This window comes from Labrus bergylta, chromosome 7 (assembly GCF_963930695.1).
Source record: "Labrus bergylta chromosome 7, fLabBer1.1, whole genome shotgun sequence".
Taxonomy (NCBI): Eukaryota; Metazoa; Chordata; class Actinopteri; order Labriformes; family Labridae; genus Labrus; species Labrus bergylta.
Genome location: NC_089201.1, coordinates 1,816,139 through 1,837,080, shown reverse-complemented (window position 1 = coordinate 1,837,080; position 20,942 = coordinate 1,816,139). Strand labels below are relative to the sequence as shown.

General features: G+C 38.9%; 3 protein-coding genes and 1 non-coding gene across 4 annotated transcripts in view; 2 read left to right on the top strand and 2 right to left on the bottom strand.

The window, feature by feature from the left end:
* cetp (cholesteryl ester transfer protein, plasma) overlaps positions 1–20,942 on the bottom strand; it is a 51,689-nt gene that overhangs the window by 28,212 nt on the left and 2,535 nt on the right. The window lies entirely within an intron of this gene.
* trnap-agg (transfer RNA proline (anticodon AGG)) lies at positions 1,312–1,383 on the top strand. The gene has a single exon. It is a non-coding gene; the product is annotated as a tRNA-Pro (tRNA).
* Positions 3,243–6,212, bottom strand: LOC136179647 (hydrocephalus-inducing protein-like). The gene is made up of 6 exons (XM_065956496.1): positions 5,778–6,212; positions 4,955–5,105; positions 4,641–4,871; positions 4,330–4,554; positions 3,854–4,135; positions 3,243–3,668 (listed from the first exon to the last, which is right to left on the bottom strand). Exons 1-6 carry the CDS (start codon positions 6,017–6,019, stop codon positions 3,459–3,461), a joined length of 1,341 nt encoding a protein of 446 aa, XP_065812568.1. The 5' UTR covers positions 6,020–6,212; the 3' UTR covers positions 3,243–3,458.
* On the top strand, positions 8,047–19,431 carry LOC110000799 (homocysteine-responsive endoplasmic reticulum-resident ubiquitin-like domain member 1 protein). The gene is made up of 8 exons (XM_065956586.1): positions 8,047–8,058; positions 8,448–8,567; positions 9,466–9,543; positions 11,105–11,319; positions 12,425–12,535; positions 12,662–13,033; positions 16,914–17,034; positions 17,298–19,431. Exons 1-8 carry the CDS (start codon positions 8,047–8,049, stop codon positions 17,475–17,477), a joined length of 1,209 nt encoding a protein of 402 aa, XP_065812658.1. The 3' UTR covers positions 17,478–19,431.

The following is a 20,942-nucleotide window of genomic DNA, read 5'->3' as shown; positions in this document are numbered from 1 at the left end:
CATGACAATTAAAAACTATAAAATTCATACCGTATCAAATTCAAACTGAACTACAGTGAACCTCAAACAGTAGCCTGCAGCCTAAAGTAGTATTGCTATAGTAGTAAACATGCATAAAAGTGAAAATAAGCAAGACATAAGTAAAGCTTCCTCATAGCTTCTGGTTATTGCTTTAGGTTTAAAAATAAAACTTGGGGTTTCATATCCTATGGCTGATACTGACCGTCAAATGTGGTTGCACCTTATAGCAGATTACTTCTGTTATCAGTCGCACAAACCCCAACTCAGGACAGTATGTATTTTGGTTACATTCAATGATGATGAGAAAATAAATATTTTACCATCGTTTTCATCAACTAATGGGTTCCAGAAGGATTTTTTTTAACTGAATGAATATTTACAAACACATCACATTTAAAAACTATATTTATACATGAAAAGGCTGGCAGTTATCTGCAATATACTCTTTAGATTTACCCAAATGAAAAAAGTAAGCTAATTAAGAAAGTAAATTCACAAGTTAGCTACAGAGATTTGTTTTTGTAAGATTTCTCTACAGTCTATAGGTCTCATTGTTGTTCCTGAAAAGTGTCCTTGGCTTTCACATAAACAAATTCAACCTTCCCACTTGTAAATTAATGCAAATTACTTCATTTACATGCCCTCCCATAACCAAGTTTTGAGCCCTACTCTGTTTTTATTCTCATCCAGGAAATGATGTTTGCATGGAAAATCAGATCCGCACACCAAGGACCTTCAGTTAAAGGATTTGTTTAACAAGTAACGTTTTGAGCCAACATGCGCTTCCTCAGACTTGAGGACTCCTTGGTGTGTGGATCTTTTTTGCTTCTTTAAACTTATGCCTACTCATTTTTTGGATCCAGACTCCTCTTAGGAATATTAGTTTTGTTTTAATTTTGCATTGAGAACAACAAAACTGGTTATTTAGGTTTTTCAATTCATGATCATGACAGTTTCATCGTTTCACTGCGTGCTTTTGTGTCTTCGTTTCTTACCATTTCAACTCCACAAATACCTAATTAAGCCTTTTACATTACATATTATTGTGGTTTTACACACAATGTTTTTGCTCTGTTTTGATGTATGTTACTGTATTATGTAAAGATGAGAGACACACAAGTACTGCGTGATATGTTAAAGTTTTCCCAGCAGAGGGCGCTGTTCAGCAACAGACAGTGGTCTTACAGCTGCCACATCACCAGTTGAGGGGCTGAACTTCAGAGCTAGAACTTCAGAGCTAGAACTTCAGGGGACGGGAATATAAGTGTCTGTTTTGTGATTTTCAGACATGGCTCGTTGGTCTAGGGGTATGATTCTCGCTTAGGGTGCGAGAGGTCCCGGGTTCAAATCCCGGACGAGCCCTGTTTTAATCCTTGAGGGGTCAAAAAACATTAAAAAGCTGTTTGATATGTAATTCTTGAAGTATTAACAAAAAACAAGGCTGCGACCTATAAATCAATACCTGATGGAATATGTTTATGTCAATATCCCGATAGCACAGCGGAGGAAGGAGTGTGACTACAGAGTTCAAAAGTTCTTTACCGCTTAATAAATAATCAGATATGGGCTGTGTTATATATGGATCGTACAGTAGATCTTTTTGTACTTGAGAAATTAAAATTCTTTCAGTTCTCTACAAAAGCAATCAAATGACATTAACAACAAATGACATTGAACTGACTGATTTGTGGCTCTTTTGGAACTAGGGGTCATCAACGTCTGAAGAGAGTGCTGCAGCGACTGAATTAAATATTTGGTAAACTCTTTTCATCAACAGAGAAGGAGAGAAAATGGGAATGAAAGTTGTGCAGGAAAGATGTGGTTACATATTTGGCATGTCAAGGCCGAAATACTGTAAATAGGAATGCAGTAGGAACAAAAAGCAACAGATACAGAAAATAGGTTGATTTTAGAAAACTAAGAGACTCCTGAAAAAAAGAATATGGGAGGGCTCAGCAAGTGTAGTGGTGCGTTTCTAGCACAAAAGTGACAAATCTGCAGTAGATAAGGTTCAGTTTGTTTATTTATTTAAAGGTTTAGTTTGTGTTTTTTTAATAGGGGTTGTATGAAGTACTTATCAAAGTGAGTGTACTAAGTACTGTAGAGGACAGCAGCACAGCAGGAAGCATAACTATTACACTGGCTCATGAGAAACATTTTTAAAATTCTACATCTAAAAACATTTTGGTTTAAGCGTATGCTGTATATTTTATAAAATGTCACCGCTTTCCCTTGATGTCGGAGAACCATTTACTTTTGGACTATGTTTTTATTTAAAGAATAATATCCCTTTAAAGGAATAAAACACAACAAATGAGAAGTCCTGTAGCTTTGTTGAGCACTCAGGAGTTTCTAATGTGTTGATGAAGAGATGATCATTAGTGATTATTAAACAACTTTCTAATTTTCACAATCATAACGACATTCTGAAGTTTACGAGTGAATGTGCATAGAAAAGGAACTTTTTGTCAAATGACTGAACAATATAATAACGTATTTTATATAATAATGTTATTATTTAAATGTATGGTTGATGGATGCTGATTTGATTGGAAATGTCTGAAGGCCGTGCGTAATGTGAAGTCTTAGACAGTTTAATTCTTTTTATGAATCTGGTTGTAAAGCTATAACAATGTTACTGTTACTGCTGTGCCTCAATCTTTGGTATTAAAACCCAATGTGACCCCAGGCTGTGGCTTTTGTCAGATTTATCTGCAGCAGGACAGGGCCTTGTGATCTTGGGTATTTCTTTATTTTTTTTCAATTTTGGAAACTCATCCCAACACTCAAAAGTAATCAAATTATAAGACGTGAAGCGATGTTTGCAAGTCACTGGATATAAGCTGAGTTGGTCCCTGCATGCTTTAACAATTATTGCCAAAGTCTTAAATGTCTCCCTTGTTCTAATGCACATCTTACCACCGCTTGTTTCTTTCCTCTTACAAATATTAATTGGGCGTCAACACTGAAAGTTAAATGTTGTTTTGTTATTAACCTTTCAGAGAATATATAGGGGGAGAAAGAAAAAAGCCTCCACTCCCCACCTCCAATGTTACATGACTTCACTGCAACCCCCCCCCCCCCCCCCCCCCCCCCCCCCATATATTTGCCACATACACCTAGTATCATTTATTGAACTAAAAAAAGAAAGGACAAAAAGTGTTGAAATCATTAGACACAATTGCCCCTATTGTTCCCCTTTTGTGCAATGACAGGCCTGAGCATATTTTCAGATAGTTTGAAGTTTTATTCACACTTATTAAAAATGTATCATTAACCTACCAACGTAATTATATCCAGGTTTGTTATTATGGCTTACAAAGTTAGGGTTCAAGTGTAAATAAATAAGCCGTCTACAACTCTCTTTTGGCATGAGCTTTTCTTTTGGGTGTGTGTGCACAGACGACTACATGTGTAAAGTGTGCATTAACATCGCTCTATGATGACTCTGGGCGGTAGCCCCTCAGGTAGTAGACCCAAGAACAGGGCTTGCTGTGGCCTTCAGAACGCTGGCTGGAGATGGTCAGCTTGCCAAACCAAGGCCCTGCAGAGCCTCTTGAAGTGGCACTAAAGGAGATCAGGATGTTGTAGGTCTTTTTGGAGACAATGGTGTCCACTTCTTTGACCGTGAAGCAGGGGTTGTCAACCTAGGAGCGTGGTGCATAAGGATAAGGTTAAACAAGTTTCATAAAGTAATCAAATCAGTTTGAAGCATTTTTAGGAGCTGAAGTCAAAAATAAATAAAAAGCCAAACTGTGTTACTTTCTTTGTTTGACTATCCTAGGTGTCATTTCATAGTGGTTTAGTTCTACTTATTTTATGGGTTCTGTACCTGGAAAGAGAAAGCAGTGGTCTGCAGGAACACATTCTTGAAGGGTATAGTGATGTTGCGACCCGCCTTGATGCTAAATGGGCCCTGGGGTTTGGGAGAGTGGCAGATCCCATGTAAGGGAAAGATGTATTCTCCCCCAATTCCTGAGGCCAGGCTGAGCTGGCCTCTTACTTCTCCCAGCTGATGCGGTTCAAAACAAACTTCCATGCTGGCCTCTGACCCCGCATGGGAACCCGGAGACGCACCAACTTTCTCTTCCACTATGAAGTCCGGGCAATCAGTCTGCAGGTGGGAGATAACAAATGAAGCAGCAAAATAAAACTCCTTGATTATCATTGCATAAGCTGAGTAGTGTTTCTAATTCAAACTGATGTGTAAAATAAGTAAGAATAAGACCAACAAAGTAAAGGTGGGAGAGCCAAAAGATCATGTTGTGCAGTGATATTTACTACTTCTCCTATAAAGGATTTTCTTACCTTGCATGAGTACTCAGTTTTGAAGTGAGAGTAGTTGATGAATTTAATGGGAACAGAGTGGCTGCTGCCCAGACAAGTGTTGAAATGGACAGTTTTCTCAGGTGGAGGGGGCAGAGCTTTGAGGACCAGATCGTAGTGAAAGTAGCCCAGATCATTACTACTGAGAGTCAGCCGGGCTGTAGACCTGCCTGCACGCAGGGGCTTGTACTCAAAGCTCAGAGAACTCTGAAGAGAGGAATGTACACATATAGAAAGATTCATCAAAAGTCTGTTTTTCAGTAAGTGCAGGAAAAGATGAACTCAATATCCACCTTGGACTGTCCTGGCACCGTGTGCTGGGTTGGAGCACTGATGTCGGGACAGTTACACTCAGTGCTGAGGCAGGTAGCTGTGGTCAGGGGCTTCTCCACCTCCACAGTGGCCAAGGCTGTCCGACGGACCGCTGTCTCCAGCTTTATTTCAGACAAAACTCCTGGAGATGTAACCTTGTATGTTACAAGGTAAAACAAATACTCACCAGAGGTCACGTTACTAAATGTCACCTGGGGAGAAGAGTGAAAGGTTTGAGGACAAGGTGCTTACATATGTATACGATCTGATCAGAGAAATGTGTGAGTGATCAAACCTTGGTGTTGAAGTGCCCCTCTTTGTAAGCAAAGAAAGACATCTTGTAGTCCCGTTTGGTCAAGGCAGGGACATCAATGTATTCAAGACCCTTGAGGGACATTGTGGCATCTGTCTTGTCAGGTTTCAGAATCTCCATCAGCACACGAAATCTGAGCACACAGAAACACTATTGACTATTAGTTATCTGTCCTGAAAATGTCTTTGTGTTTCTACTCTTGACATTTACTCATTATATTTTGCATAGAGTTTATATTTTAAAGGCAGAAGTTTTAAATAGGGTATGATTTTGTGCCACCTTTTTCTTGAAAATGTCTCGCCTATATCTTTTAAGAGAACTGAGTGTATACACAAACTGCTGCAAAGTGCCACAAGATTTCAGTCATAGTTATGACTCACATCTGCTGCAGCTGTTTAGATCCCCAGAACTTTGTTGTAAGTTTAAAGGCGCACTAATCACAGAATCTGTACATTTCTCCAACTTTCACATTTCTCTTCCAAAACTCCATAGTGCACCTTTAAGCGCTTTTTTTTTTTTAGCTGTGCTTCAACAAATGTACTGTTCTGGTTCACTCTCCCTGTTCTCATAGCATCATTTTAGGAGCAGCATCACATTTATTAGATAGATCGAAATATGAACGTCAACTTCTATCTGTTACTGCTGGATGTCCAAGTTACCCATATCAAGCTAAAAGGTGAGCTCCGAGTGTTTCTGTCATCTCCAATTGACCAAAGAAGAACACAGGTTTTGCTAGTTTAGGAATGATCACAGGATCTGTATGGTCAGAGAAGCTGGAGACTTTAGGGTAATTGTGTGATTTTACCGCTGTTGCTTGGAGAGCCAGTTGTGTACTGGGAGCATCAGTGTGTGGTGAGTCTTGGCTGGCAGTTCATGCAGAAAGGTGTCCTCTGCCTTGGGAGGCTCAGCAGTTCCCTGTAGAGTGTACAGCATACCGCTCCCATCAGGGAAGGAGAAAAAGACTGATCCCAAGTGTTTCTTTTTATCAGCAGTCATAGTCAGTGGTTTGTAGGTGATCTTGCAGGTCTTGTTTTGAAAAGGTTCCATGGTCACAGAGGGCTTAGCAGTCCACTGTTCACCCTCAATGACGGGCCTGATGCTGCAGTGATGGCTTGTGGGGTTGAACACTGGAAGAGTCAGTGTGTGAGAGCCACGCACTGGGCAAACAAAATTCACCACCTGGAGACATTTAAGATTCAAGATTTGTATTTGTCACATGCTCATACAGATGTGCAGTGAAATGTAAAGACTGTTCCGCAAGGCTATGCAATAAACACTCAAATTACTAATACACATATATACAGTAATATAAAAAGTCTAATGTAAAATTAAAGAAAGAAATATTTGACTATACAAAATATAGAATAATGTAAACAGTGTAGTCCACGGTGTCAAAGCGCAATGTGCAGATTGGATAAGAGAGACATAAGGGTTAAGCCATTTGTAGTACAAAAGCATTTACACTAGGGGGAGTGCCTGTCATTTCTCAAAAAGTACACAGTAAAAGTACTTCATAGTACCTGTGCATGTAGTCTAAAAAGTACTTAGTCCAACCATATCAGAATCATTGTGTAGTGTACTTATGTAAGAAAATATATATAATTATTGTTTTCTCCAAGAAAACTTTTTTTTTTTTAAATTGTGAACACCTTATTTTGAAAAACGGAAGTTACCGCAGACTCGCAGAATTATTCTCACACTAACTTCCCCGACCTCCGAAGCTATTCCCTGCACAGTATTCTGTTTACTCCTGTTTCATACACTTGTATCTCATAGTCAGTTTTATGGTAAGACCTAGACATTTAGCACTTGACGTCATCGCTCTCTCTGTTTGTTCCTCCTGCTCGCTCTGGAGTCCGGAGCATTTACCATAAAGATCAGAATACGTGAGCACTTCAAATGTAGGGGCGGCTCACTTCACCATGTAAACTCGAGGAGCGGCTGGCTTCACCGCAGTTTTGTTTTGATGGTGCCCACTCCAAACCTGCACGCATACAGATATTATTAGATATTATTAAGTTACAGGTGGCATATAGTGATGCATTAATAATATTTCTGAAATGACCAACATGGACGAGTGAAAGTCAAACGTTTGTTAGTAATATCTCCACATTACAGGCTGTATTGAGAAATTGTATGTATAAAACTACGTGTCGAATAATTGGTTCAGAAAACGATATTTTTATCCCTTTTGTTGATGTTTTATAATATGTTGATATTTATTTAGCTTTTTATGTAGATATGGACCTATGGGTTTAAAGTAAAGTAATGGCAAACTAGGAGTTTAGTGGGCCCCAACTGGTTGTCATTGAATGTATTTTCCTTGTACTGAATGTACAATTCCTTACATAAACACAACATACAGAGGGGTATCGTCACGTGTAGGGATGTTAAATAGATAAAACTGTCCCACCAGCTATTACTGTCATTTATAAGAAAACTTCAGTCATGACTCAGTAGAGTTATTTCTAAAGCTGTGTGTATGCTGCATATCATTTATCTGGCTTCAGATTAGAATACTAGGTTTATAAAGTGTTGACAATGTTCAACAAGTCATACATTTGTGAAGCTTTGATAATCCCTCACAGTTGAGGGAACACTCCTTTAAGTTCCTAAAGAATTTTAATAACATGTGTCTGCCAAGTTTGATCCATCCTGGAAGACTTCAGTTTCCTTTGGATCTGTTTGCTGTAGAGATGACAGAGAAAAGATGAGCAGAGGACGATCTATGCTTCATTGAGATTTAGTTGGGTCCTTTTATGCATTTGCACAACTGATGTTGAGGTAACACCAGACAGCAGACTTCACAGTATCCTGGAGCAAGTGACAAGCCAAAGTAAAGTTAATAATTACTTATCCAGTCTATCTTCTCTTGGACAAATTAGCTATGTGCTTCTGACAAGGCTCAGTCAGGTTTTTCCACGTGTACACCTGAAGTGCAGTACATATCAGAATGCAATATTACATAACTTAGACACTGAAAGAAAACACTTGTACAAAAGTATTCAAAACCGGGATTACAAACAGCTACAGCAGAAACACATTTACAATTATACACTCATACAACTTGAAAAATGGCCTTCAAAGTGTTTAGTTCACCCATCCAATATATTTGATTAATATGTTTTTTTTAATGCTTTGACATGCACCAATAGAAAACACAAAAACATGCAGCATAAACAAAGTTTGAGAAGAAATGTCAGGATCTAAGATTGTTGGGTATTGGTCTATCCTAATACACAATGTAAATATATTGTGTGACACTACTATCACTTCTTTAAAATCTCTGTTGTGTCAACTTCTGAAAGCCAGCCATTTTATGCAAACTTAATAAATAGCCTTTTTTTTCCTTTCAATCTCAGATTGTGTCTTAATTTCCACTTCTGCTCTCCTCTCGGCTGTTTTTGTTAAATGTCATTTGTGAAAACCTAACCAGAAGTGAAGCATCATTGCAGATTTACTTGTCGTTCACTAGAGATATGTTAACATACAAATTGAAACATACTCGTTCCTGCAGGCTGTGACTGACCAGAGACTGATCTATGGTGGTAAACTGCTGCCCGACTATCTACACATCAAAGATCTCTTCAGACAGGTATGTGTTGCTAACAAACAGTACTAAAACATTCTGTCTAAAGTAATATGTCATGATATTAAAGTCTGACAGCCACAAACACTTGAATGGAGTTAACAAGTTAATTACAGACCTGTATGCTGCGGATGACAAACTAGCAGGAGAGGTTTTATCTACCCTACTTTTCAACTAACAACCATTGTCTGATGTGTAAAAGGATTTCTATGGCCTTTGAATATGAAATAATGCTTTCTAACAAACAGTATATTATATTTCATGTGTCTTGTTTCAGTTTCTTTTTGTGTGAATATGCCCAAGGCTCATCTTGCTTTAGAAAAAACAACGCACCGATAAACAACCTGAAAAAGGAAGTCAACTTTATAACCTAAATACATTTTGTTCTTTTTAGAAGGCTATGGCTCATAGTGTAAACCAATAAAGATTCTTTTTTTTTTAAATTTCTCTTCCATCTTGAGACTGTATAGATGAGACCACGAAGAATCCAGAACCAAGCGGTTCAATTTGATTTTGTTCAGGGTTGTGGGAAATAACAACAAGCTCATTTGTGTAGTGTGCAAGCATTTGAATGTCGGCCTGACATGGTATTAGTCATGAAAATGTCAGGAACATGATCTCTCTTCTCCTCACCGCCCTGCTCTGTTGTCAATGTCAGGCTGGTGGTCATGTGACGTGAAATAACTACAAGAAGTCCTGGTTTTGCTGGTTTTGACATTTTTAGACTCCTTGTTAAAGTTTTTGTGGAATTTGAGCGAGAGGGCAGGCCTATCTTCTTCCACATTTTTAGACTCTTTCATGCTCATGCAATGACATTTACTAGGTTTAATATTTCAGCTGTACTCTGTGAGTGTATCTGTGTTTGTACTCTTTTGTAATCAAGTATTTATCTTCACTTTCTTAGACTGATACGAGTCCCACAATCCATCTGGTGTGTCCTATCCAGAATCTACAACAAAGACCACTAGGAGCAAGACCAAAGGTAAGAAGTGATGATGTGGACTTACTTTCCTCAGAGCTTATGTTTTTACATGCAGCATTGTTATTTTTCAAGAGGAAATCTCATGTCAGAGAGAGATGCAAACTCCTGAAACATTTTACAGGACCTGAATTTGAGCACTTTTATCCCTTATGGACACTTTAGAAATATTATTTTTAACCGCCCAATAGCTGACTGTAACTGTTTTATTTGATTTTAATGACTGTAGTAAATTCAAGATTTTAAATGATTTTAGTGTTTTATTGTTCTTATTGATTTTATTTTCTGTAGTAGCTTTATCTCATTTCTCGTTGTTTATCATTTATGTATGTTTTCTCAGCATCGTTGTAAATGAGGGTCACCCTCAATGATCTCTCTGAGAACTTAAATAAAGGTTGATGATGATGAATTCATATCAAGTATTATCTCAAGACGCTTTACAAAAGAGCATATGGGATAATATGCAGGAAGGATTTCTCCTTTGTATTCCTCTCGTTCCTGTTGTTCATACTGCCTTGTCTCTGAGGTGGAGGTCAGAGCAGGCCGCGCTTGAATGAGGACGGCGGTGGTTGTGGGGACAACACAGTCTGATGCTGGTGGCTGTGTGTCAGGTGGTGGTGGTGGTGATAGGCAGACATTTAGTGGTGTGCCCTTTAGCATGACACTTAAGCAGGAATCAAACCAACATGCCCCTTGGTCAGGAAATGATGTCACTTACCAACAGACCAAAGGCACTGACCTAAACTAAGGTTGTTTTGATGTTTAAATCTGATTTTGAACTGAGAAGTTCTTGTAGGTTATGTAGCTCTGAGGTTATTCTAAAAGGCTGCTCTCACTCTGAAGAGATGTGACATTATAAGAGGACATTTTTTGTCCACAGTCAACTATGATGTAAAATATATAAAATAGTAAGAATAATTGGATATTCATTTTTAGACCATTTTAAAGTGATCTGACATTTTTTTTTCTCTTGAACTAATTCTAAAATTGATAATCAAATGCCCAAAACTTAAATGTACAATATGCTGAATTTGATTACAATGTTAACATTCCAATATCTAAGTTGATTAAAATGTATAAACCTGTGTTATATATATTTGCACTTACATTACCTCAAATATTTCCAGCAGTTATCAAAGCCATAGGAGTCCATCATTTTATATATATTTCTGATAATTTTTCATAGATGCTTACAGTTTGGTGTATCTAACAACATGCATCATCATCTTTAGGAGTTTTAATGGCGCTCCAGTCTCCTGTGACACATCAGTCGCAGCAGGTTCAGAGACTGACAGGTGCATCTCTTCACCTCCTTCCTCATTTTCATAACAGCACAGAGTGAAACGGTTTCACTGTCGCTGTCACGCTTCAGAGCTCAGCTTCAGTTCTGAGATCTAAAGTATAGCTAAAGATAACTCACTGAAGTCAGATACTGCAAAGGTGGTTGTTCATGTAAGACAATAAGACCCATATCTACTGATTGTTCATAACGACTACAGTGGTTGTGCTGTAGTTCAGACATTGCTAAGAATTAAAAAAAAAATTCAAACTTTTTATTATGCAGACCAAAGCGACACAACTGCCACAACCCTCCAGCCCAAGGCCCGCGGCAGCCTCTGCTTCACCCAGTCCCAGCAGCCTGTCCTCCACAGACCAGACTCCCAGCACACCAGAACTGAGACAGAGGAGGCAGACAAGTCCATCTTCACCTGCTGCTCCAGCCCACACACATGCCCCAGTGTCTCCACCAGAAACGCCTACATGGCCTGCTGCTGCAATGTAAGCCAGAATAGATTGCTGTGCTCTTGTTTATTAACATTTGCAGACCTCTGATTTTCACAATTTAAAAAAAAAACTTTTATCAGGCGAATGTGACCATTTGAAGGGACACTTGACCCTTTAAAGCCCCTCTGGTGCATTCACTGCAACCCTCATTTTATAGGGAGACTTCACCTACAGGATCTGTTTGTGAGAAGCAAATGTCCATATCAGGTTTACTGGACATTAAACTACCTTTGCCCTGCCAGCTCTCAAGTAGAAAGTCCATATGAAGTCCAGATGAGTGTAAACAGAGCACGTCTAGAGACTCAAATTGTCTACATCAAGATGTTCAGCTCCTTCTATATGATAAAATTACAATTCTCACACTTCAGTTTAAAATATTTCATTCTCAAACCTTTACACTTGTTGCTGGTGTTTGTTTGTGCAGCCAGAACAAATTCTGATTCTTTTGTTTCTTTGAATTTTTTTTAAATGTGTATGCATTTGTGTTTATTTTTGTTTCTTCAGTAACCAATGCATTGCAGAGTTTATTACAGTTTTGTGTAGCCTTACACATAATACCAACAAGAAGAGAGCTAATAATTATGATTAAAAAATGATCAGACTTGGATCTGAGCTGAAATGAAAGTGTATCAGTGCATCTCTGCCTGATTGTGTGGACATTGAAAGGAAACTTTTTACTGACACTTAATGACATCAGTATGAAAACTCAAAAGTTGTCTTAATTTCTTGCATTTCATATTTGATTTATTTGCTCATTTCGGTGTTTGGTTCCCACAAAATATAACATAACACGAAATATTTTTTCTTGATAAAACTGTCTATAAGATCAATGACATCAAACTTTGAAGCGGCCTATATTACATAGAACTTAAAGACGCATATTCATATGTTATGATCTGTTATTAAGGCTACTTTATTCAAACCCTTGATCTGTAAGTTGCTGCATTACTTGCTCCTAAGGGAAGTGAAAGAGGGCGTGTCATACCTATTGAAACACTTACATGATTTGCGCATATGAAGATAAGTGATGTCAAAACATCACATACACTTACCCTTCCATTTTTAACAGATGCTAACAGTCTTTCATCTTTCCCTGCAGGGCCAGATCAACTCAGATCACCCAACCAGCCTTTCCCACCTACTCCCTGTACAGCCCTCAACAACTTCTGTGGCTGCAGCATGTCTATGCTAGACAGTATTACATGCAATAGTGAGTTATATTATTTTATCAAATATATTTATTCTGCTTTTCTTAAGCCGTTAGAACCTCATGGAGGGCTGACAGCTTCACACAGCTGGTGTCTAATAGTTGTCATGTTTGTCTCATGTGTAACAGTCAGGCAGCGTTGGCCGCTGCAGGGACCGTCCCTTCTGCACCAGCTCCAACAATCGGCCAGTACCCTCCTGTTCACGCCCAACATGTGCCAGTAGCAGCCCCCTTAGCCAATCAAAACCCAATCGACAACCTGCAAGCCAATCAGAACCCAGCGCAAGATGCTGCTTTCATCAACCCTGGTGAGGCCAACCAGAACATGCGGATGAATGCCCAGGGGGGGCCTGTCATGGAGGACGAGGAGGATATGGAGCGTGATTGGCTGGACTGGTTGTACACCGCTGCGAGATTAGGTGTTCTGCTCATGATCGTGTACTTCAACTCCAACCTGAGTCGCTTTCTGCTGGTGATGAGCACCCTCTTCCTCATGTACCTGTAAGTCAAAATCTGAGCACTATGAACCTTTATGTTTTCAAATTGACTTAAGATGTTTTTCTGAATATAATTTCAAGATTAACATGTCATATGTGTACCTTACTGATAATATAATAATAATAATACTCTCTTTGCAGAGCACTTTTCAAGACAGAAGTCATTTTATAGAAGTCATTTAAAAAAGAGGATCACACTTACAGATACATGAAGCAAAGATTCAGACATACAGTTAAAACAAATGAAAGTAAATACAATAAAACAGGAGAGTTCAAATCTGTATGACGGAGCTCTGATTAAATGATGTCAGCTAAAAGACAAGTCTGAAAAAAATGTTTTTAAGGTTGACTTTAAAGGCTTTACATGCGATTTTTTGATCCAGCAGATGTCACCCTTCAGCACCAGCATGAAACCAATTCAATCAGGAGAGACTTAATTGAGAATGAACAATTATTTATTTACAATAAATGTGCAACAATTTAATTTTGAATGTGCAAAGTCTTTGGGGGATTAGACCCCATCGTGACCACTTCCCACTCGGAAGGTAATGAAGCTGACAGCAGGATAGGAGACCCCCCTATGGGGTCTTGACACTGGTGGTGGTGAAGAGGAATGGAGGCTATGATGAGCCTGAATCTGGACTCTGCTGAGCTGGAATGGAGGTGACTGGGGCTGTGGTGGGTTGCAGCGGTTCCCCTGAAATGACAGAATGACTGTGGAAGAGAGAGAACTGTTTTAGCATTTTGCCGCAGCAGGATGATTGGTTGAGAGAGGTTGTGCCCGAATCTGGTTGGTTAATTACTTAAAGAATAAACGCCCATTATCAGCTGATCACCAGAGAAGGGAGACAGAGGAAGTAGTAGGGGGAGTGGTTTAGGTTGAAGTGAAAGGATGAATGAATGAGTGGAAGAATATAACCAGTCTTCCTGTCTGAACTTACGCTGAGCTCCATAACAACTCGCGCTGCATTGTTGTGTTAGCATGCTAATGCTAGCGATCTTTATCATGCTGGTATCTTCACACTGCATGTAAATTTACCTGAAATGAGCGTGATCTAGAAACACAGTTAAGCAGTGAGTACAGTATGTTATTCTTCTTTTCTCTAGTCCCTCAATTAAACAACTTTTATACTCGAGGGGAGGAGTCAGCCGGCTGTCCGGGCGATGTAAACAAACTGAAGATAGGACTCTGAAAACATCACAGACAGTGGGACTCGGGTGTTACACCCATTGTAGACAGTCATGACTCACAGAGTTATTTTCAGAGGATAGACTTGATTTCTATTTAAGTGTGAAAAATCACATAGAAAGCCTTTAAAAGCAGAAACAGAGTCAGCTGAATCAATGGAAAGTGGAAAACAGAATGATTATGATTTAGAAAATGCCAAGAACAAGAGCCTAGTGTACGTGCATCATCCATTCCTGTGTCACTGGATAAACAAAGCAGCTGATGACAGTGTTTGCCTGCAGCCCAGCCTTCAGGATCAGTACCCTTGAAAACCTGTTATACCAAAGCTATAATAACAAACAAGTGAAAACAGCTGAGCCAGTGTACTGCGTGTACCTTAAGGAATTAAACCCAATGACTGTGGCTCACTGGTAAAGATATCAGACGGGATTTTTATACATTTGATCAGCTGGTGTGGATGAGAAATAAGAAAAGACCAAAACAATATAACTTGCTGACAGCGACATGCTTTAGCCAACTGGTAGAGTAAACTAAACATTGGACTTTTTGAATTTCAGATGAAATTAAAGGGATCATGATGGATACTATTAGTCAGTTAACCAAAAAGTCATTTGAAAAATAATATCCTGGGGTGTCAGTAGCCTAGCGGTTAGTGCACGTGCCCCGTGTACGGAGGCTATGGTGCTCGAGAGCAGGTTGCCCGGCTTCCAATCCGACCTGTGGATCCTTTCCCACATGTCGCTCCCCACTCTCTCTCCCTGGTTTCTGGTGCTATCCATATCTCTGAATGAATCCATAAAACCCCCAAAACAAATCTTTAAAACATATAAATATGCTACAGATCATTTCATGGTAGTTAAGATGTGCCTTTATTGTAGAGTAAGACAGTGGATAGATTTGGAATTCAGGGAGAGAGAGAGAGTGGGCAAAGACATGCGGGAAAGGAGCCACAGGTGGGATTATTATCCATACATGAGGCGTGCCACTAGGCTACCTGCGCCTCTCATGATCATTGTAAATTCCCCCGTTGTGGGATGAATAAAGGATTATCTTATTTTATGATAGTTTTGATTGATATATGATTATTACATATATTTTATTATATATTTAGTTAGATTTTTGTTACATTTTCTGGTTTGATTTCGTAGCTCTTGTCAGACTAATCCTTCCAGTTTGATGGGTTTCAAATATAAGTTAGCCCAGTCATATTTTTAATTCTAACAAGAGAGTTGGAGTGTTTCCTGTCAGGAGTAGGGCAAGTTGTGTGTAAGGAATAATCCACATGGAAAATGCTCCTATTTCCCCCTTTTTATGTAGAATCTATGATGCGTAGAAACAACAACAAACAGACACTCTTTTAGGGTTTGTGGCTAAAAAGACTAAAGATAATGAAACTAAGTAGGCAATGGTTCCTCATACTTTGAAAGTTTGGCAAACAAAGGGCAGACTTGTCTGAAGTGATTCTCCAGTGAATAATTATTACTGCAGAGGGAACAGCTTATATTAGATAAATAAGTATTGTTTATCTTTTTAAAAAGGTGCCATTTTGAAATCTCTTTCTGTTTGTACCACACCATACTATCTCAGCTGTTAATAAGCAAATAAAAACTGTGTGATCTCATTCAGGTCTAGAGGGTCTCAGTATGGAAGGGGATCACTTATAACATCTGTGTAGAAAAGCTGAGAAACAGAGATGGAACAGTGGTACTAAAAACATTTTTAAAAGGACTTTCCACTGAAGCAGGCTGTGGTTACTCACTTCCTTACACTCGTTTTGATTCAAATGACTGATGTAAACACTTTTTTTTTAAAGTCACTGTCTCTTTAATTACCTCATAAAGCAAACAAAGTTATATAATCTCTCATATTTTTTCAACTATTTTACTCGTTGTTTGTGTATTGTGATAACTCTGGCTTATCTTTGTTTCTTCATGCTATGTGAGTAAACATAAAACTATAACACAAGCCTTTCTTGAGAAGTCACAGTCGAGTTTCACATGTGGGGGGTGTTATTTGTTCAAGCTCTATCTGGCGGCCTCCACATGGTTCCACATCAACACTCTTATCATCGGCTAAGGCCACGTTGTTCATTTACTTAACATGTCACACTCTCACCCTCATACACTTCAGTCTTTTTATTTGTATTTCAGTCTAACTGAACTTTAACATGAATTCTTAACAATACAACTTGTTCAAAATGAACTGTGCAGCCCCTTCAGCAGTTAAAAAAGCATATCTAAAATATCATATCAAAAATATCGATACTTGGCCTCCATGAGACAATATAATATCACCACACAAAATATCTTGATACTATGCTGTATCAATTTTTTACCTCACCTCTACTGTGCACTGATTGGACAGGTGGTCTTATTGTCAAAAGTGTTCCTAATATTTTACTCTTCACATGTATGTTAACAGGGTGGGCAACATATTAGAATCATTTTAACATATGATGCACTCCATACGGAAAACAAACCAAAGGGACAGAATATTGGACTTAAATCCATCCGTGAACACACCTTAAACTCAACAAAATGTAATTTCTCCTTGTCTGCTCCATATGTAAATAAGAAAATGTTGTTATGACTTTTACGTGATCATTCCATTTTTTTACACGTGATCTGCTAGTCAATGAATTTATGTGAATACTGTTTTTTTTATAAATGGTTCTGTCTCTTTTCTTCTTTCCAAGACACACCGCTGGCTGGTTTCCCTTCAGAAGGCAAGGACAGGTCCAACAACCAAACCCCCCACAGCCCCCTGAGGTCCAGCACAATCAGCAGAATGAGAACAGGAACCAGAACCTAAACCCAGTAAGAAAGAAATCCCTCATATTTTAGCATGGATTTGATTGAAGTTTTGGAGTATCTGTCTTTGTATGTTAGGCTTTAGGGCTTTTTCTTTGTTGAATTTACAGTCTGGGTTTGGGTAAGCCTGCATGCAGACATGGATGGCCCTTTTTATGAAGCAGAACTATTACTTGACACTTTTACTTTATGAAATGCTCCAAACCCCTGGCCATAAATGATCTGTTTGATAACGATTCTTCTTCTTTTTTGACTTCCTCTCTGAACAGGATGACGAGCTTGCTGACAGACAACATGAGGAACCAGCTCCTGCAGCAGACGGACAAGAACCGATGACAGCAGTTTTAGTGCCTCCTCACAGGGTGTCAATCATGTGGACCACCTGGGTTTTCTTCAAAACGTTCTTCTCCTCTCTCCTACCTGAGGTTCCCCAGCGCATGGCCAACTGAGCATCGAAGCAGACTTTACAAAAAAAGAAGTAATTCAGGGGAAGAAATCTCTCTGGATTAGATGCTTGAAAAGCTGATTGATGCAGGATGTCAGAGGCCATAAACTCAAGAATAAAGAATAAGAAGAACATCGGATTGATACTCCTCAACAAAGAACTTCAAGTTTGAACAGACTTCTGGACCGTGTGGTATTGATTGTGATCAAACACAGTGAAAGCACCAGCACAATAAAGCTGGGCCACAACACACCATTACATTTGAAAAAATATGGACTGGAAACAAAGTGAAAAAAAAACCCCTCAAAATATCAAACAGCACTTTTTACAATAAGGAACTGTTCTTTTGGATCCCTGCTCTGTGATCATACGTCTTAAGTAAAGCTACTGAATGGTTTTCCTTGATCATAAAATAACAATAGATGGCAGCAGAGGACTAAACATGTACCCTCCATGCTGCCACTGTAACGGCTGTGCCTGGATCTTTCTTCCTGTGAATCAGCCCATCAAAGTATTTGAAGAGAATCTGATCCAGCTCAGTTCTCTCACACTTGTAAGGATTATATTCATCATGTTCAGTTGAAGTGTAAATCTTCACACAGACCTGATCCAGTTCTGTATCATCTTTCGACTATCTGAATCAAAAGAATTACCAGGTAGAGATCTTTTTCTCTTTTTCATTACAAATGCCTCTTCATTTTATTCATATTTGTTTTTACAGACTTTGCTTCAGTCTAAGGAAGCCTAGAAGGCCCAAACAGATTGATTTTGACAGCGACTGTTTTGATCTAATGTTTTGGGTTTATTGTCCTTTACCCTCCTTTTTAAATATCAGCTAGGTTATTTGAAGACTTCACAAAATTACCATCACATTACCAAAATCACTTTAGTCAAAACTATATTCAAGTTTTTTTTTTTCTATTTCAGTCATTCAAGTGAAGTTTGAAATTAAGTTGCTCACATTTCTTGTACATCTATTATTATCTCCGACACAGTCTCTACATTGAGTTAATTATGTCAATGTGAGCAGAGGTTGACTGTGACTACAACTTCAGTTTCCAAATAAATCTGGAAAAGTCAAACTTACAAAATACTTAAATGGCTAAATTGAAAGTTACATTCAGTTCTTTGCCAGTTCTAATCGAGCATCATGTGGTGTTGTTACAAAATACTAACACAGTGCCAACTTGTTGTTTGCATCACAAAGCACTTTAGCTTGTATATAAATAAGGTTAGGGGTTTATGATTCTCCCTCATGATTGGTTCCTAATGTAAACAAAATAATGGCATGAGGGCTCAGAGCTGTGAGTGGGGTTTTAGGGGGTTTGTTTGGTAGACGAGTCTTTAGGTTTAAAAGTCAATTTAACACTTAAGAATTAAATCTGTTTGGTTTATTTCTAATGTCAGATAGCATCTTTGAAAGGACAAAAAGAATCAGCACAAGTTCACATATCCGCTGGCTTGTAGTCTTCTCTTTGCACCAAGGGATCACATTTTGATAATATTTTGTAACAGGGCTTCACTTCATTAATTTAACATTCCAAATGAATTCTGCGTAATGAAGCTACCTCACATCATCGCAGCTGTAGCTATCATTTAAAGCATTTAAACATGATGCATTATAACCGTCACTTTTTGCTTCATTGTTGTCGACTCGATTTCCTAAACATAAGGACGTTCTGCTGCTGCTTGGGTCAATGGACTTGTTCCAATCACATCATGTTTTATTGATTTACTAGAGAGGGGAGAAGTCCCTGTCCTCGTGTTCTGCATCAGTCCTGTTCTGACTTGGCTCACTGGCTCCCCTCGAGGAACAGAAGTCTGACAATGGTCACCTTGTATATTAAAAACTGTAACGATAGGCTCATCTCACTAAGGGAGATTAGCTTATTGTGGGATGTTGTATAATAAAGTGTGTTGAAGGAGACATGCAATAAATGTTCTTTACTTTTACAGTTCCTTAGTGTTTGTTGTGTTTTTTGTTCTGGTTTTTACCTTTTTTTTTTCTTTTTTTCTAAACGGATGTCAATACAAAGTGCCACAAGTTTGTTCATCCCGGTTTTAAATGCTTGAACTGGCTGAGAGTCAATCAACAAGGGGTTCACATAGAGTCATGTAGCATGATAATAACATGACCTTGACTACACTCTAAATTTAAACCAGCACCAATACAAATTCAAGTGGAAACTGCTCCAGATAAATGCTTACTGTATGCAAGTGTATGAGGCTCTTACTGAAAATGAATACTTATCTTATTGGGACTAAATATAGCATTTCTTCTTATCTGGATATGCTGCAAGTGAAAAGTATATTAAATAACAAAGTCGATTCAAATGTTATGTATCATAACAAAAAAAGAAAATGTCTTTGGTAAAAGCTTTAGAGTAACATTAAACTGTTTTAAAAACATAGTACTGATACCTTTAAAGGAATAGGTTGTCATTTCGGGGAAATTAAAAGACTGGTTAACATTTTGTTCTTTCAAATTCTCAACATTTTCAAGCCCTTAAAAACCCTGTATGAGGCTCCTTGTTATCACTGGTTATCAGGGCCTAAAACAGTTCCTAGAAATGATCTTTTTTGTAAATATTAAGGTTCTACCAGAGAGCTAGTTGAGGTCACACATGTCGACAGCTGAAGGTGATCGGCTGCACTACAAATTTGGGATTCCAAATGAGCCCACCTGCTGTGACACAAGATCCTGTATAGTTTGGAAGAGGGCAAGGCAGGAGTAGGGTCAAACCCCGGGAGAAGTTCAGGGCTGTCAGTGACCCTGTGTGGTTGCATCTGTCCACTGGATTGAGTGCCAGCATGAGTGGAAGCAGAGGTGAATGGACTTGAACTTGTCTAGCGCTCTTCTAGTCTTTTATACCACAGGTTTTTACATCGCAGGTCACACCTACACATTCACACACTGATGGCAGAGGTTTCTATGTAGTGAGACCATCAGAAGTAACTAATCACATTTGTACACATTCATGCGCCACCGACGAGGCAGCAGGAGCAACTTTGTGTTAAGTGTCTTGCCCAAGGACACATCTGACCTGTAGCTGTAGGAGCTGTTGATCAAACCCCTGACCTTCCGGTTAAGAGACAACCGACTCTACCAACTGAGCCACAGCCGCCCCAAAGAGGGAAGGCATACAGGAGGTGTTCTGGCAAAGAGTGTGCCAGTGCATCTTGCCCCAATAAGGAGACAGGACAGTGTATCAGTGTTTCTTAAACAAGTCGATTTTCCCTACATTGTGACTCTCACAGATCCTGAGGTAGCTTCTGTGTGAAAAGTTTGGTCACACTGCCCTTCACACCGGACAGATAAGTTACCTTGAGATCATCCAGGTGAGATGATTCCTATTGCCTCTGAGCCTCCGGAGCACACTGAATGATGATTTTTGCCCCCATGGCTTGATCGAGGCATGAAGTCCAGATATTTAAGAGTGGTGGATAGAGCTAGAACAAGGTGGGAAAT